The sequence below is a fragment of the Mytilus edulis genome, chromosome 10 (genome assembly GCF_963676685.1).
Source record: "Mytilus edulis chromosome 10, xbMytEdul2.2, whole genome shotgun sequence".
In the NCBI taxonomy this organism is placed as follows: domain Eukaryota; kingdom Metazoa; phylum Mollusca; class Bivalvia; order Mytilida; family Mytilidae; genus Mytilus; species Mytilus edulis.
The window spans coordinates 49673571-49693303 of NC_092353.1; the positions used below are offsets into that span (position 1 = coordinate 49673571).

Genomic DNA, 19733 nt, shown 5'->3' on the forward strand with positions numbered 1-19733 from the left:
GGTAATTGCAAAAAATTAAAACAAGAAAACATATTTATAACACGCTCATTTATATAGCATGTATAGTTTTACACACTTTTAAAACTTTATTACAATAACATTACTGTGAATATAAGATGATTTAAAAATTGAGGAAAGACTGTAATGTTTTATTGCCCTACCTATGGTAGTAGAGGGTCTATATGTTTTCTGGTCTGACTGTGCCTCTGTCTGTTTGTCCGTCTGTCCCACTTCAGGTTGAAGTTTTTGATTATGGTAGTTTTTGATGAAGATGAAGTCCAATCAACTTGAAAATTAACACACATGTTCCCTATGATATGATCTTTCTAATTCAAATGCCAAATTAGATTTTTGATCCCAATTTCACAGTCCTCTGAACATAGAAAATGATAATGCCAGTGGGGCATCTGTGTACTATAGACACATTCTTGTTCTGTCCAGGATGATGTAACATTAGAACTGTGGTGCACGCTGAATAACATGCATTGTGGGTTATTTAAAAGTATTACAGTCATTCCTTTAATTTAATGTAATAGATTCTATATTCAATTTTAAAGGAGTAAATCCTGGAAAACGTTTATGACGTTAGTCACATGAAAGAATTATATGTGTGAACTGAAAGACGAAAAACTTTCAGCCAATTAGAAGATGTGTTACATCCAAAATTAATTATTATAAAATGTATATTTAAGGTGTGTTTCCTGACTGTAAGGAACAGAACAACAGGATCAATGAATGGAAGGGAGGAGAATCCAAAGCTCTAGACTTGTTAGAAAAAAGATTAGCCATTGAGAAAAAGGTATCATTACATGCAATATTTTTCCATCTCTTAATTTTTTTGTTTTTGTTTCAGTGACCCTGATACATTATTTCATGCAATATTTTTCTATCTCTTAGGTTAGAAAATAATTTTTATTAAATGTATTATTTCTGTGACCATGATGCATTATTTTACTTGTATTAAAGAATGATACATCACCTTTTTTCATGGATATGAAAATTCTGTTTATGAATGCTTTGAATTGAATTTTACTCAGTGTTCAATGTATTGAACAGAAAATAAGATTTTGAAGAAAAAAACAATTGCATTCAGGCTCATTCAATCACCACTCTCACTCTTTCTCCATATATATATATACATAAAACATGAAAGATGCATGCAAATTGTAAGAAAATTGCATAACACTGGAAATACACAATAGGTAGACTAACATTATTATAATGTTCACAGGTTGGATAAACTTGTCTTTCAACACTCAAATAAGTACATGTGAATATCCTAGAAGGGCACATAAAGATCTGGTTTAAGGTTTATGTACCCTTCTGTAGCCATTTTTGTACGAACTTTTAAAACTTCAATTGTTTCAAAACTACAGATATAATGAATAATAATAATATTCCAAGGGGAAACTTGATGCAAAGCATTATTTTTTACTGTTCCATTGCATTTAATAGAAAAAGAGGACTTTGAGGCAAATAAATCAAGATTTTTATAGAAAATCCACAGCCTTTATCCTTGTACTCTCATATTTGGCAATTTGATGACTGATAGATATAGGATTATTGCATGCACTGCTAGCATTGATTTCCTTAAAACAAGTTTATAAATGTAGTTAATGGTTAAGACAAGTATAAATATGGCCAAAATCAAGTACACCTTGTAGGGTGCGCTCGACTTTAGTGACTCAGCACGAGGTGTTTTGGAATTTACAGGTTACTTAGAACGTTTTGTAAAAAATAAACACTAGCACATCATAGAAAATCAAGTGAGTAATTTATGTTTCAAATTTTATAACATAAATCTCTGTATTAAAGGCTGTGGATTTTCTATAAAAATCTTGGTTTATTTGCCACAAAGTCCTCTTTTTCTATCAAATGCAATGAAACAGTAAAAAATAATGCTTTGCATCAAGTTTCCCCTTGGAACATGTACTAAATGGCCTATCTCTATTATTTATTATATCTTTAGTTTTGATACAATTGAGGTTTGAAAAATTCGTACAAAAATGGCTATAGAAGGGTACATAAACCTTAATTCAGATGTATTTGTCATTTTAGGCCTATGAGGATGGATATGTCTTACCAAATCAGTACATTCCTGATCTGCTTGGAGAACCCATGAGTATGAGTGCTCATTTGAGATTTGGTTGTCTGTCTGTCAGGAGGTTCCACTGGACCATTCATGACTTGTTTGAAAAGGTATCATATATAGGTTCTTTATGAATAAATAATTCACAATGGACATTTAAAAGATTTGAAAAATATATTATAGCTTGAAAAATAATATATGCTGCAGATTTTTTTTGCATCCTTTGTTTTATTTGAAAAAACTGAGACCCAATCTTACTATTAGTACTTAACATAAAAGTAATTTATTTTGTATAAATGATAAGGTACAATATGTTTTAGATTTCAACTCTCAGGACTGTTCCATTTCAATCTGATCAAAACACAGATTATGTGTCAAAACTTTGCTTTGAAGGATCTGAAATTTATGTTGTAAAGGACTTTTATCGTCGGGCTTTGGGGCTTTATCGGATTAATGCACACCTTCAAAAATATGTAGGCTGAAATTTGATTGGATGATGTTATAATTACAAGAGCAAAGAAACGGATGTTGTCAGATCCTTGCAAGCAAAGGGTGAACACAGGATCTGTTTTTTAGGTAAAGATTGTATAAAATGCAATCAAAACCTTATGGGACTGGCTTGATATATAAATCTTCCAAGACTTATCACTACCTTTTTGATACACAAAATATAGTGCATAACATTCTATACATCCTATCCATGATCATTTCCAGAAAATTATCCATGTAATATATGCTCCGATATTCAAGGCACAAAATGATGTTTTACTTGTCAAGAAAATTACATAACTTTTGCAAGGTGCAGGATCTAATATCTGCTCTAAAATTATAAATAATGTCATTGTTTAAGTCATCTCAAATTTGGAGTTATCTTCCTTTGTCTAGAATTGATGCTAAATCAACTACAACCAATGCAATAATTAATTTTACTTCCCACTAATAAATTGAAGCAATCTTTACCGTTCAGTGCTAACAAGCACTTTGATTAATCATATTGGTTCCAATAAAATACAAGGAAGGCACTTTCAAAAAGGGGAAGCTTCCTTTAGAAGCAATTTTAGAATTTCACGTATATTATCACTGCACAGAAAGAATTATTGACAGTTTGACACCCACCTATAGTGGAGATTTTGAATTGCCTTACCTTGGTCCCATGTTTGTTTAAATGGAACAGCTCTTAAATAAATCATCTTTTATTCATATTTATTTATAATTATCATTAATTCTGTTTCTATCTAGGTCAAACCAAAAGAGAGTAAGCCAGATGCTTTGACCTGTCAACTTATTTGGAGAGAGTACTTCTATGTGATGTCAGCCAACAATATAAACTATGATAAGATGGAAGGGAACCCTATATGTCTAAACATTCCATGGTATAGAAATGATGAAATTCTTAAAAAATGGGAAATGGTATGTCGGTTTTTGTTATTATTAGAAGCTTGATCTTTAGAGTTTAGGGTTTCTAAATGATACTTATACTTTTATTTTGGTCCATTTCCAATACTCTAATGATAAATATGGTTATGATGCCAATGATATGAATAGAATGTTTTGTTTTAATAAAGAGTATTGTCAATTATGATAGATAAAAGATTACTGAAAATTCAGATGTAAAAGCATTTTATCACATATTTGTTACGAATACGTTGGGTTTTGCATATGCAATAACCTCAAAATTGCCCGGGGCAAAAAAAACGATATTGATATTGTTCCCTGATTCCAAATGACGTCACGTTATTGCGTCCTTAACGACACTTTTGTAATACAAAATTTAAAATTTTACCTGTTATGTTTTATTAAATTGTAATAATTGAACTTTGTGTCTCTATTCTGCAGAACTTAGATATGTGATAAATAGATTATAACATGTCTTTTCCATATTGGCCCTGGTATCATCCCTCGACCCATATCGGCCCTCGGCTAAAGCCTCAAGGCCGATATGGGAGTCTCGGGATGATACCAGGGCCAATATGGAAAAGGCCATGTTATAATCTATACGTATTTTTTTTTAAATGTGGCAGGTTTAAAAATTCTACGACATGTCCACGAACCACATTTTTTACTTTTGCATTATCACCAGTAGTTGAAGATTCAAATTTTAAATATTAATTTACGGTATGTATTTCTCACTAGGTGGATAATTCCAGCAGACCACCAGATGGCGTTTTAATTATTCCATTTCTATTATTAGGGTCAGACTGGTTACCCCTGGATTGATGCTATAATGAACCAGTTAAGACATGAAGGTTGGATCCATCATGTTGGTCGACATGCGGTCGCCTGCTTTCTGACCAGAGGAGATTTATGGATCAGTTGGGTAGATGGTTTGAAGGTAAATTTTGTCCAGCATTACGTACAGACCAAAAGTTCAGAAAATGTCATATTTTCTGGGCTCAACCAATTTTTGAATATGAATGACGAAGATAAATATTCAAATTTTAGACATTCATGATTATGGAGATTGGTCACTAGATAAATAAATGATCAATCTCCATAATTTTTACTGTTTTTTAATTTTTATTGCTTTAAATATTAAAGGCACATAAATCATGACCGTCATTGAAAATAATGATAAGCAGTCCTTGGCATTAAACAAAAAACTAGGATGTTTGTGGCACTTACTCTTACTATAGATTAAATGAATCTATTAAATGCTTTGTAGATAAAGGAATGGATCGTTTGGAAGATCTTTGGAATACTGAAATATTTCTGTTATCTCTAACCTCTTTGCTCTTTGCATCCAATCATAAGGGAATGATAAATGCTGGATTCTTCATAAATGATAGTGTCCATGTCTGCAGTTGTTTTTATAATTATGTGTCTTTAAAGGGGATCGCGGGTCTAAATGAAATTTTTTATTTAATATAGGATTTCTCTATTTTTTTCTATAAATGACTTTTATCTTATGCTTAATAGAAAAATGAAATAAAAAAATGGGGTCACCGTTCATTTACACTCACAATCTGCTTTCGAAAGAAGCATACATTTTTGTTCATGTCCTTTTTTTCTGTTGAACTAATAAGAGAAATAGCGGTAATATCGAAATAAAAAAAGAACTAAATTACAGAAATCGCTAAAATTTTACAATCATTTAGTTTATGTACAGCTTATTCGAAAACAACAATAAACAATATAGGTCACCGATGAGTTAAAAAAGATATTTCAATTTTAATGCCAAAAAATGGCATTTTTGCACCAAAGGGAGATAATTTGGAGCTTTTTCAATGATATCTACATTTTAAAAGTCCGCTGGGGCCAACATGAATTGATTTTTTGGAATGATTTTTGTACCATATGATATAGTAACAACTACTTAAGGTAATAAATAAAATTTGTAATAAAAAATTAATGTTTAATTTTTTTATGAAAATCTTATACCCGCGAGCCTCCTTAAGCACTATTACTTTTGGCATATAACTCCAGTTTCCGTATTACAAATACAAAGTGTGACACAATCTATATCAATAATAAAAACCTTGCATTAATTTCTTAATTTACAGTATTTAGATTAACAACAGGTACCGAAGAGATGAAATTTCATTAAAAAGATGTAGTTGATTGGATGAAGGAGGTCTACAGTAAAATTTCATACTGTAATTTAAATTACAAAAATTTAGAAAAAATTACTTGGAATTGTTTTGCTATTAATTCTTTTTGATCCTTTTTTAACATTTTTTATTGGTCCTTGAGTTTTCTTCAGTTATAAAACTAATGTTGTTTTTACAGATTCCCAATATAAAATGGTTGTTGTTACTAAAATAGAAAATTGAGGTAAAAAGAATTTTTCAATAATTTGATTTTGGTTTTAGTTATGTTTAATGTTTATTTTCGTTTGTTTTGTTTTGTTTTTCCTGAAATAAGGATTTTTTTCCTAACATATAAAAACAAATACCGCTACATTGACAACAATACTTAAGTAAACTGTATCTTTTATTGTTCAGCAGCTCTTTATTTATTAAAATATATAAATTAAATTATTAAATAATGAGGACAAGGACAAGACAAGGATAAGACTGGACAAACAATATATCTTTACCCTTGAAATAGTTTGAGTTGAACTCTTTTAAAATGATTGCACATTTACAGTTTCTTTTAAATTATTTATTACAAAGACTTTATATATGTAATTTTCTATTTGCCAGTTTTAAACATTATGAGTATAACAGTTCTAAAAAATATTTAAACATTTAATATTTATACAGTGGCTTATCCACAAATTGTGTGTAGAATAGTAGGAAAAGATATATATGTAGAACTGTCTGCTATGAACTACTTCCATTCTATTAATAGATTTTCCTGAAATACTTAATTGATGCTGATTGGTCAGTTTCTTCTGGGAATTGGATGTGGGTGTCCAGTTCTGCATTTGAGAAGGTCCTACAATGTCCAAAGTGTTTCTGTCCTGTCGGATATGGCCGTAGAATGGATAGGACAGGAGAGTATATCAGGTAACACTAAAAAAAGACAGGAAAGGAGACAAAAATCAGATAATGCTTAAGGAGGTAGACCTAGGTTAAGGGAAATAACTCTTAAAATCATCAGTACGTTTGTGTCAACCATTTTCAAAAATATATTCTAAGATTTTAGGTTACATAAATATGGAATAAAATAGGCAATCCATGCAGTAAATAGAATGGGGGAGGGTGTTGCAACAGAGCAAAATAAGAATAGATTGGATGGGTTGAGTATAACAGTTAACAGTTTTGAATATGCCATAAACATAAAATCGATGGAGTCATTATCTGTTGACAATATGGTTTAAAGCTTGACCAGTCGTTCACATGTTAACACATCTGTCTGTAGGGGTGAAAATTTTGTAAAGATTTTTATGCCCAATTAAAGGGCATTATGTTTTCTGGTCTGTATTCCCTCTGTCTGTCCGATAGTCTGTTGTATCGTTCATCCGTTCGTCCCACTTCAGTTGTTTTCTGGTCTGTGCGTCCCTTCATCTGTCCGTCGGATAGTTCGTTCGTTTGTTCGTTCGTTTGTTCTAACGTTTGTCTGTTTGTCTGTTCGTCCCACTTCAGGTTAAATTTTTTGGTCGAGGTAGTTTTTGATGAAGTTGAAGTCCAATCAACTTGAAACTTAGTATACATGTTCCCTGTGATGTGATCTTACTAATTTCAATTCCAAATTAGAGATTTCCCCCCCCATTTTTACGGTCCACTGAACATAGAAAATGATAGTGCGAATGGGGCATCTGTGTACTGGGGACACACTCTTTTTTTTTTTAGTTTGATACTTACTGTATGTAAAGTATTTTTATAGCATTTCTCCCCATATGAGGGGTTCATGATTTATTCTCCTTAGGGCCTCTTGTTGATGTATTTAATATAGAAGTCTTAACCATATTGATAAGTTCCTGTAGTTCTATTAGTCATCAGTACTTTATATTTGAAAAAATATTATTGAAAGGGATTCATCCCTAGAACCTTATAACTCTCACTTTATGGAAAATTGTGATAACCAGTATATTTTTATTACAGACGATACTTGCCAGTGTTGAAGGATATGCCTTTGCGGTATTTGTTTGAACCATGGAAGGCTCCACTAGCAGTGCAACAGAAGGCCCATTGCATTGTGGGTAAAGATTATCCACATCCCATTGTAAACCATAAAGAGGCTTCAAATGAATGTGCAAGTGCAATGAACAAGGTCATTGAGAGTTTCAAAGGAAAAGGTAAAATATTCATATTGTATACTGTGGAATCATTTTTTTTCGTGGGTACCAATTTTCATGGATTAAGGAAAACTTACATGTTCATGGATGTTTAATTTCGTAATTTTGCTGAAGTCCGCATACAAGCCTTAAGAAAATTTTCATTCATTGAACATTTCATTTTGTGGTTCAATTGTACCAACAAAATCAATGAAAATTAGTATCCAACGAATAATAAGGGACAACATAAAAAAATCAATGAAGGATAAAAAAACTTAATTCAAATAGTTTGGGGGTTGGGGGTCAAATTCCTGCAAGTTTTGTATAAATTGACATCGATTTTACATATATCCTTATTGGTCAATCAATTTTTCCCAAATTAAGTTAAGAGAGGGGTAGGGGGGGCAGTAAAAAAACTATATAAATTAAGTTTTTTATCCTTCATTGAACTTTTGATGTTGTGCCTAATGAATCCACAGTATTGAATAATTCATGGAGACATATGGTGAAGTGGTCTATTTAGTCCCTGCAACTGCGTTACTTGTCTGATAATACTGAGGTGGTGAAATCGACCTGGTACATGGCAGTTTCATTTGTCTCCAATCTTAATTGACTAGGATTGTCAGCTTTCCTACTGATATGTTGACGGTTCTCTCCTTGCAACCTGGTTTCTTCCACCAATAAATACTCAAAAATTGAATTAGTCAATATCGGTGGCGTTAAAAGCAAATCAATCAATGAATTAATGAATAATGAATTTATATTTCCTGTCTCTGCTTCAATCTGTTGAGTGTTCATTCATCCATTTGCCTATCTGTATGTTTTTGTTATGCCCCATTTATGGACATTATGTTTTCTGGTCTGTGCATCCGTCCGTTCGTTCATCTGTCCGTTCGTCCAACCTTTCATCCGTCTGTCCCACTTCAGGTTAAAGTTGTCAGGTCAAAGTTTTTGATCGAGGTAGTTTTTGATGAAGTTGAAGTCCAATCAACTTGAAACTTAGTAAACGTGTTCCCTATGATATGATCTTTTTTATTTTAATGCCAAAGTAGAGATTTTCCCCCATTTTCACGGTCAACTGAACATAGAAAATGATAGTGAAGATGGGGCATCCGTGTATTGGGGACACATGTTTGTTATTCATATGATTGTTAGGGTGTCATTGTATATGATCTCTAACAAAGAGTAGTTTTGCTTAAACTTATTGTAGGAATTGTATGTACACATTTTATTTTCTAGACATTCATGATGACTACTTTTTCATACACAAAAAACTACCTTTACTTAAATGAACATCTTCTTTAGAAATACCAATATAGCAATCCATAATTTATATTGTTTGAAAGTTTTCAACTGTAGCTTTAAATAATAACCATGATTACTGTAACAAGTGAGAGGTTTAGCTAGCTATAAAACCAGGTTTATTCAATCATTTTCTACATTATAAGAAATTGCTTGTACCAAGTCAGGAATATGACAGTTGTTATCTGTTCGTTAGATGTGTTTTCCCAATTGCTTCGGGACTTTCAATTTACCGCAGAGACTGTATATTACTGTTTTAAAAAATATTAAGTATGATAATGTACCTAAATTGACAAAATACAATAATAGAATTTATGATTCAGCATAAATTCGGTTATTAGTGTAAGCAATGTGTGTCATTGACCGTGCTACTTTTTTTCTAATGTGGGTTATCACTTATCCGATTGATCACGCGCAGTATGACTGCGAATGCAATCTTTTCAATAGCTACATTTGACGAAAGCAGACGTATATTTATTTTGAGGATTTCAAAAAATTCAGGATTTTGATTGTTTAGGTTTTCACTACTTCTTTTTCAACTCGGGACTCAGGTTGTATATTTAGAATTAGTTTCCCGTTTTAATAACGGGATGTTTCATTTAAATATAAATGTTTCAAAGCAAATTGAATTTCAATTAATTGATTATTTTACATGTTTTATATATTTTGTCTTATCCGGAGGTAGCGATCGGCGTCTTGTATTAGATTCTTCATGTTAATTACGTAGATATCTTTAATTTTTTATTTATTTCATTAACGAGATACCAACCCTTTGACTCCGATCTGCAAACAAATTCACTCCGGCGGTCACAGCTTATTTGCAATTTGCTAATTGAATATTATGCATGTTCGACATAAATCTAATTTTTTTTTATGTTATTAATTCTATTTATTAATCTACTTATTTAATTGTTCTCCGTGTTTATATCCGAGTTTATATCACCACTTAATTAGTTAATATTACGAAGCATAGTCTGCCAATATGAAAGGTGACTACGTTCATTTAATTATCTATCTGCTTGCTATATATATATCTTCATGCCTTTTATATCATGTACTGTAGTACGCCGCTAGATTAAAACTGACGTGGAAAGGTAACACATGCCCACCGAAAGCTCTTTTTTGAGAGCCCAGGTGGTCGTGTGGTCTAGCGGGACGGCTACAGTGCAGGCGATTTGGTGTCACGATATCACAGTAGCATGGGTTCGAATCCCGGCGAGGGAAGAACCAAAAATTTGCGAAAGCAAATTTACAGATCTAACATTGTTGGGTTGATGTTTAGACGAGTTATATATATATATATATATCTTAACTGTTTATCTAGTTATATGTGTTTATAATTTTGTAGTTTGTAATAAAGCTGTGGCCAAATACTGCCAAAACTGTGTTTCTGATATTTGCGCATCAATAATAACAAAACAATTAGGAAAATAAACATAAGCTATCACTAGAACATGAAATTAGTAGGGTAATTTTATAGACATTTTATACAGTTAACGGTAGATTTACATACAGGTAATGTTGAATTACATATTCAAAAATAATTAAAATTTTCTATTTATAGAAGTACCACATTGTGCACCTTCGGACGACCTTGAAGTTAGAAGATTTGTCTGTTTACCAGATTTTGTGTCTACTGGTGGTAAATGTACAGCCAACCAGCTATGTCCTGGAATTGAAAATCTTTAGACACTCTAGGTGCATTGTGAAATGTCAGTATAGAAAAACATATATTTTATGAACTCTTGAAATTTTTTATGTCAAGGTCACTGCCAATGTTATATCTGTAATGTCATGGTCACTGCTTATGTTATATCTGTAATGACATGGTCATTGCAAGTGTTCTATCTGTAATGTCATGGTTACTGCAATTGTTATATCTGTAATGCCATGGTTACTGCCAGTGTTATATCTGTAATGTCATGGTTACTGCCAGTGTTATATCTGTAATGTCATGGTCACTGCAAGTGTTCTATCTGTAATGTCATGGTTACTGCAATTGTTATATCTGTAATGCCATGGTTACTGCCAGTGTTATATCTGTAATGTCATGGTTACTGCCAGTGTTATATCTGTAATGTCATGGTCACTGCAATTGTTATATCTGTAATGCCATGGTTACTGCAATTGTTATGTCTGTAATGCCATGGTTACTGCCAGTGTTATATCTGTAATGCCATGGTTACTGCCAGTGTTATATCTGCAATGTCATGGTCACTGCCAATGTTATATCTGTAATGCCATGGTTACTGCCAGTGTTATATCTGTAATGCCATGGTTACTACCAGTGTTATATCTGTAGTGTCATGGTCACTGCCAGTGTTATATGTGTTAATTGATATTATATAATCCTGTCTGTGTATTGTTTTAATTACAGCTGGTTTTAGGACTCAAATAAATAATTAGATTTTATTTTTGTGATAATCTGAGACCAGTTTATTGTAAGATGTGATTTTAGTAATCATGGTTTTAATTACAGCTGGTTTTAGGACTCAAATTAATGATTAAATTTTTATTTTTGTGATAGTCTGAGACCAGTGTATGGAAAGATGTGATTTTTGTAATCATGGTTTTAATTATAGCTGGTTTTAGGACTCAAATTAATGATTACATTTTATTTTTGTGATAGTCTGAGACCAGTGTTTGGAAAGATGTGATTTTAGTTATCATGGTTTTAATTACAGCTGGTTTTATGACTCAAACTGGTGATTAGATTTTATTTTTGTGATAGTCTGAAACCAGTTTATTGTAAGATTTTATTTAAGTAATCAAACTGAACAAGGTTGTTGCTCAACTTAGAAATCATCATATTGAAAATGAGAAATGTTTTCTCTATTTTTCTACTAGAAAAGTTATATTGGGTTCAGTAACTCTGAACAATTTGCGAGCTAATTTGATGTGGCACATCAATTGCTTCTGTACTTTTATTATCATATTGCTGTACTTATGAAAAAAGATTATCATAATATTACCTCTTTTCATTCATAGAACCAATAATTTCTTGTCACTCCTTTGTATAACAAATTTATTATGATAGGGAAGATGCACAGACTAATATAATTGGCCTTCAGGAAAAGGGGAAATGCTTTAAAGAGAGTATGTGGAAAGGAAAGATATCAATTTTTAAGTGCATTTAAAGTTGTGATTATACTTATATGTTTCATATTTTTAATCAAACTTGTAAATATTTTATATCATTCCTAAACAAATTATACCTTTTACCTGTTGATATTCTGCTCAAATAAAACTTAACAGGCCTTAGCCCTTTTGGTTATTAAATTTATGATATTGGCAGAATCTTTAATAAATCATAGCATTATCAAGTGATCAAAGATATTTTTTTTATTATATTTGATCTCAATTTATCAAAGTTTTTGAAACAATTTTTCGTTGTCACTTCATTAATTGGGGAATATTTGTGCAATTTATGAAAACCAAGTTTTATTTCTGTAATTAAATACGTAACACGGATGCTCCATCTTCACTATCATTTTCTATGTTCAGTTGACCATGAAAATGGGGGAAAATCTCTACTTTGGCATTAAAATAAGAAAGATCATATCATAGGGAACACGTTTACTAAGTTTCAAGTTGATTGGACTTCAACTTCATCAAAAACTACCTCGATCAAAAACTTTGACCTGAAAACTTTAACCTGAAGTGGGACAGACGGATGAAAGGTTGGACGAACGGACAATTGAACTAACGGACGGAAGCACAGACCAGAAAACATAATGTCCATAAATGATACATATAGCAACACAAATATAACGATGTTAAATAGTAGATTGATTTTTGCCTAACAGTCCACAAAGTGTTTAAAAAGCTGATTTGTAACTTTGTTTTTTATTTTACAAACTTCATTGTCATCTCAAGCTTATCCTGAATATATACTTTTGTCAACAATGTAACAGGTCAACATGAAGTCCTTACACGATTATTGTTATAGTTTCTGTAGGACAATTAAGGAATAACAGTACTGTAGTTGAAAAGTTGCCACCGTCAATTGTAGATTTGACGGTTGCAAATGCAGTTTTACTGGCGACACGTAGCGGAGACAGTAAAACGGAGATTTGCGATCGTCAAATCAAAATTGACGGTGGCAACTCTTCAAACTACAGTACTGTTATTCCAATTCTAATGCATTACAAAAAGAAAAAATTCGATAAAACTTGAAAAAATGTCTAAATTTGACAAATAGAAAAAAATCCTCGTAACTTCATGAATAATTTTGGCACAAAGACGTCATGGCTAAACATGACGTCATACAAATGAAAACTTATAAACTGGAGGTTATTACGTTACCTGTACGCTTCAAATTGGAATAAAATTACATTAAAACGGCGAATTCGAGGTTGGTGTTGTTTTATTTTCGATTATGTAGTAGTAATCGAACATTTGTTGATTCAATCAATTCAAAATGGCGGGTCCCTCCTTAGTTACGCCTGGTCAACTGTGGATTTGACGGCAACTTTTAGCCAATGAAAAAAATTGTTACATCCAAATTGCATTAGAATCATTGATTGTCATTCATAATAAAAAGCCCTAAAGTGTCTTTCAAAATACAAAAAAAAAAATGGCTGGCTCTTAATTTAACAGCCCATCCCTTGTTTAATTTACTTTGTTGATTTTGTACATATATGTATAAGAAGACATAAGAAGCATACACAAATTAGATGTAGAACTTACATTTGTTTAAATGTTGTACAATGTTATGTTACCTGTTAGTCTTATGGGCACTGTGAAACAATATTTAAGTTATCCTCCATAAGTGGATTGTTTATACCTGTTTTATCAATTGTACTCCTTATCTGTAAGAAAAGAACTTCCTTGAATTGTTGAAATAACCCTGTGTCCATCGGTATTGTTTTGTGTAAGGAATTTGCTTAATAATAGACCATATCCCTTTTTGGGATTCTGCTATACATGTGTCCGACATCAATAAGTTGTGTGCTTTTAAATCAGACAATTTCTTTCGTGACATAAAAGTTTACAGAGTTTCTGTAGTTTCTACAGTGAAAGACAAAAAGATTTTAGGCAGATAAAAGAGGATATTTTTTTTTTTGAAATTAGTGTTTGTTTATAAGGCTAGCAAGACTCGAGTTTGTGGCACAGAACGATAAAGGGACTAGAGAATAATTGGCTTGATCAAATATACTAATTACTATTGGATGTTGTTTTTAAGGTTACATTTTATGATTAATCACCTAAGGTTAACGGCACATATCAATAATGCAACTAAATGTAGGCTTGTTTAATTTTCTTATGATTGAAGTTTACTTGGGCCATGGAAGTATTATATTGACATAATACTTCCATGCTTGAGCCTTAAATCAGCTTATGCCATTTGATTGATAAAGTTCCATTTGTGGTAAAGAGGTAAAGGGAGTGAATGTTGTAAACTATGAATGATTGGCTTAAATTTAAAGGAAAACTGTGTTGTGTTTATGTATTTTTATATGAAACAATGAAAAGGAATCATTCTTCTCTGTCACTAAAGTTATTCTGACAGGTATTTTTATTTATTGATTGACAGTTAAGAACCTATTAGTTAGTACTATTAATTTAAGTCTGACAATCAGTGCTTATATTTTTATAGTTGTTTATTTTTAATATTTTATTCCAAAACTATCAAATATATATGGTCAGATTTAATTTTGATATAGTATATTTACAATCGTTAAAAAGAACATTATTAAAAGTCTTACAAATTAATCATTACAATGTATCATGAGCTTTCTTATTATCTATTTATCAGTATCTGATAAAAATATTTTATAACTACTTTTGACTACCTCCTTAATGCTGAGTTCACACATAATTCGAATTCGATTCGCATTAACTAATTCGAATTAGTTTAATTCGCATTCGAAACGTTTTAAGCCCTACCGTCAATTCTAATTCGAATTGCAATGCACGTCAAATTCACTAAACTGTCCAAAAGACTTCAACTTTTAATTTGTAATAACAAAAGTGAATTTCTAATGCGAATTAGATAATTCCAATCAGCCAATTCGAATCAATTTGAATTAAAAAAGAAGAGTGTGTGAACGTGATTGGCAAATTCGATTTAAATGTACCTGTGAAAGAGGCATAACATTTAGAAATATTATTCTGTATTTATGAAATGTTTTAAGGTGGTACCTAACACTACAGGGAGATAACTCTGTAAAATCAGTTAAACGTTTTAATTACGTTATGTTGTTAAGAGAATATCAAGCTTCTAAATGATCAAAATTAGTATTTGTTAAACTGCTATGTAACCAGTGTAATTTTTCTGAAAAAACGGTTGGTTCAAATTATTTGAAATTTTTATATTTTTGTCAAAGGGACAAAGTATATGCTTTGTCAAATTTTTATGAAATTTAAACGAGCCAAATTAATTTTAGTGAAAGTGTTGGGTACCACCTTAAATGACTGCTTTTTCAGTTTAGAAAATATCTCAGTGAAGCAGTTACAAAGCTGACCAGCAGACACAAATCAATAACAACAGTAAATGATGTGTTCTATTTGTTCTCAAACATTGTTTAGTTTTTTATATAGAGACATTCAAACTATTACATTATGTGGAATTTTGAAGGACAAATGATGCTTGTTGTATAAATCAATTCGAATATCAGCTGCAATTATTTAGCATATTTAGGGCGACAGAAATGAGAAATTTTAGTGGAATTTTTTGGAAATTATGCATTTTCTAGTAGATGGCGCTGCAAAGTCTATAAATAGCATCAGATCAAATTTTAAAGATGGATTTTTTTTTCTTTTGGCTGTCTTAACATATGTGCAAAATTTCATTACATTTGGTTGACATGTCATGTGGATCCACTAATAAGCTTTTTGCATGGCTCTATCAAAGACAGGGTGTTAAGATTGATATAAAAAATTCTTTGGTTAAATTTTTTTTGTCTTTTTATGTTTATGCATTTCCATATGACAGTTGTAAATGTTATTATTATTAAGAGAAATTTACTAATGATTTTATGATTTATATATAATAATGGAGTTAAAATTTTATTATATTGCTGTATATGTTGTTACTGAAAAAGACGAGAAAATTATTAAAAATAATATTTATTGTTGTAAGTAATCTGATGTTATTTTTTTAGCAAATAAGTTTTATTCTATTGTAAATATATCAAGGAATGTGATATGACTGCCAACGAGACAACAATACTGTCAACATATATTTGTTCCACCTAACAGAAGTTCCACTGGAAACTTTGTTATAAACAATGTCATAATAAATGTTCCTGTTGGAACAAATATTTTACACCCTTTATTCTGTAATGAACAAATACTATAATATTTGTTCCATTGGAAATAATATTACAGAATATTTCTTCCAGTTGGAATTGATATCATAAAGGAACTTCTATTTCGTGACAATCCAACAGAATCTTAAAAAAATGTATTTAAGCATCTATAGGTCACCACACAGCCTTCAACAATGAGCAAAACCTGTTTTCTCTATTATGACAATTGTCATAGAATGCAAGACACAGTGAAGCTAACCCAGCGGAATCATTAACATATATGGTCCATTGTTCAACATTAAGGTCTTTTTCTCAGATACATGTAGACTATATATAAGTTATTGGACAAATATTTTTTACGTATTAATAAGTTGTCCATTGAATTGAGAATGGAAATAGGAAATATGTCCGAGACAACAACCTGACCAGAGATTAGAAAACAGCCCACGGCCACCAATTGGTCTTAAATACAGCAAAATAAAATCCTGCACCAAGCGGCTAACCCCTAAACAAAAATGAGTACTAATTCCATTCCCAATTTTACTAGTTCAGTCAAATTGATGCCACACTAAACTCCGAAACATATAAATGAACCAAAAAGACAATCATCAACATAAATTAACGAAGGACTACTAGCAGTTACTAACATGCCATCATCAGACCTCAATGAAACTAATCGAATTATTATGTCTTCATTATATGAAAATCAATCCCATGACCATCTGTCAGGGTTCAGCTGACCTTGACCTCATTTTCATGGTTCAAAAATCAATGTTAATATTTCATGGTAAGGTTCCTTTCTCAGGTACTTTATCAAAGAAACAGGTCTACTATATTTGGTGTATGGATTAATTGCAAGGTTAACATATTTGTACGGCAGGGTTTTAAAATCTTGGCCTCAGCTTCATGGTTCATTGGTTGATAAGGTTTCTCAGATACTCTAAGCAATAGATCATCAATATTTGGTGTATGGAATGATTGAAAGATTTATATCTGCATCTTGCAGATTCATCTAACATTGACCTTATTTTCAAGGTTCATTGGTTAAGGTAAGTTAAGTTAATGTGATCCCTGAAGAGACAATAAAACTCTGCACCTTTAAAAATCAAGCATTTATTATAAGCATCATTTAAAGCTCTTAAGGTGGATCATATGTCTACTGCCCTTCAAATTGGTATAGATCTTCAATGAAATGTGCAAAGATTTGAAGATTTGAAGGTTTTATTGTAAAGCAACACTCGATCAGATACATATAGACAATAACTGTTTAGTGTCTTTAAATATCAGCTGTATTTGTACAAGGCTAGGAAACAAGGTGTATACAAGCTTTTAGCGAGCTACTACACCTGTTTCGAGCCAAGCATGAGGCCCGCGTAGTAATATCAAAATCACACATTACGCTGAAGACGGGTTCGCAAAAAAAGAATCTTGAATGGTCAACAATAATACATCGCTCAAGGTGAATAATTATCTATTTTAACATAACAACTAATTTCAACAGTAAAAACAAATAACAAAACATTGTCAAATTTGAAACTGAAGTATACGAGTTTTCCTACGCTTCAGACTTGACATTCACTAAACATGCATGCTGAAATTGACATGGATGATTTTGTAACACAATCATACACATTCAAGTTTTGAAAACGACAATTGTTGTCGTCATTGGAATGCAACTGGAATACACATTCTGAAGTCACACAGGTTCCAACAATACAGCAGTGGCCAGAGCTTTAAAGCGATATCTGTATAGTATGTAACAGATACAGCATAGCGAACTCCAAAGTAATTTTTATTTTGAAAAAGCAAATCATTAGCGCTATCTTCTTATATTTAATTCTATCTGGTAGTATGCCTTAAATTGCATAAATTTTAAATTGTCATGTGTAAACTATACAATATCTTTTAATTTTGCATAACCCAATGTCTTGAAAAACAAGGGTGACCCATACTTTTGATTATTTTATTGAGTAACTTAATAATATTTTTGCAAATTATAAAAAGAAATCTTTGGATTTTGATTAAGCCCCAACATCAACCTGAATTTTAGTACCATCCAAGATTTACATCTGATTTGTATGTGATTGCAACTGCATGTTCAAACAATAATTTCATAGATTGTGTCACGTTTTTGATCCACCATGAGAAATTTCAACTATACAATAATTCTTGAACACATAAAAAATATGAAACCTATTGGTAGGTATGCACATCGCATGTTTATGTATCAACTGGCACTAGGTGAGCTACCTTCTGTTGTAATTGTTTATTTTGGACATTACGTTATAGTATACTATTAAGTTAAATTGGTCCTCTGTACTTGGATATACCGTAGAAGCCCGCCGTTTTAGAGTTACCCACCCTTGTCTTTTTACCGGATCGATGTAAACAAAAGTTTGCAGGACGTAAAACCTCATCTATCATGTCTTTCGTAAATTGTACAATCATTGACAAGGACACAATTCACTGTAATAATGTGACGTTTAAAGCAGAGAATATGTTGACATATGAAGACAAAGGGTTTTGGATTTATTTGGGCATTTACGTTGCCCTCGTACTGTTTGCAGGTGCGTTTACATGGTTGAAAGTAAAGTGACAGTGCCGCATGTGTATCCCTTTAAAAACGTCCCAAGTACCACCAATAATAGACCTTGAAACCGATTTGTTTTCGTGTAGATCTGTTGAATGAAAGATGTTTATTTAATATCCCCACCCCTCCCAAAAATAGTTGTGTGTTTTCTGTTAATATAGGTATAATATCAGCTCCATCTCATCATGTTTGTCCCCTACAAGTTTGCACCCCACACATTTTCAACCTACATGTTCTCACCCTACACATTGGATTGTAGCCGATTTCATTGTAGGTTCATAGTTAATAAAGATTTATTTAGGGCAGTGTCTGCGCGTACCCGCATTTGGGTACGAATAGTCAAATTGCCGTTCTAGGCTGCACGTACCCACATCCGGTTTTCTATTAAAATGCCATCGGATCGGGAATGAAACGTGAAATATATACGGGAATTATCGATAATATGGAGATTTCGTGTAGAAAGAGTGAAGAGTATGAAAAATAATATTTTCAAATTGTATTTATTAAATAATGATACATAATAAACATAATAAAATTAAATGCACAATGATGTAAAATAAAACTGTACAGTCCCTGTAAAAGAAAAACATGATAGAAATTAATACTATTATAAAATTTAAATAATAACATTTTAATAATTTAAAAATATACCCATATGATATTTTAAAATAATCTTTTAGTAAAATGTAAAACAGAAACTGAAATTTTAAAATATATAAAACTACTAAAATTAAAGCTTGAGTTTATAAAAATTAAAGAAACAAGTAATAAATCAATTTAAACCAATTATAAAAGATTCATGTAACTGACTAGTTAAGATTTCGAACAAATTTTACATAT

At 31.5% G+C, this 19733-nt stretch overlaps 2 protein-coding genes across 3 annotated transcripts in view; both read left to right on the top strand.

Moving 5' to 3' along the window:
• Positions 1-16137, top strand: part of LOC139491395 (cryptochrome-1-like) — a 28330-nt gene extending 12193 nt beyond the window's left edge. Inside the window, exons 6-12 of the mRNA XM_071279065.1 lie at positions 693-799; positions 2059-2199; positions 3329-3499; positions 4281-4421; positions 6380-6537; positions 7576-7769; positions 10615-16137. Coding sequence (XP_071135166.1) covers positions 693-799; positions 2059-2199; positions 3329-3499; positions 4281-4421; positions 6380-6537; positions 7576-7769; positions 10615-10739 — 1037 coding nt within the window. The 3' untranslated portion in view covers positions 10740-16137. The remainder of the gene's footprint in view (positions 1-692; positions 800-2058; positions 2200-3328; positions 3500-4280; positions 4422-6379; positions 6538-7575; positions 7770-10614) is intronic.
• Positions 16138-18631: 2494 nt separating this feature from the next.
• The window catches only part of LOC139491397 (uncharacterized), a 43819-nt gene continuing 42717 nt past the window's right edge, over positions 18632-19733 (top strand). The window contains exon 1 of one of the 2 annotated variants that reach the window (XM_071279068.1): positions 18632-18870. In XM_071279068.1, the coding sequence (XP_071135169.1) occupies positions 18726-18870 (145 nt within the window). In that variant the 5' untranslated portion in view covers positions 18632-18725. The remainder of the gene's footprint in view (positions 18871-19733) is intronic. The other variant, XM_071279069.1, reaches the window with a different exon arrangement.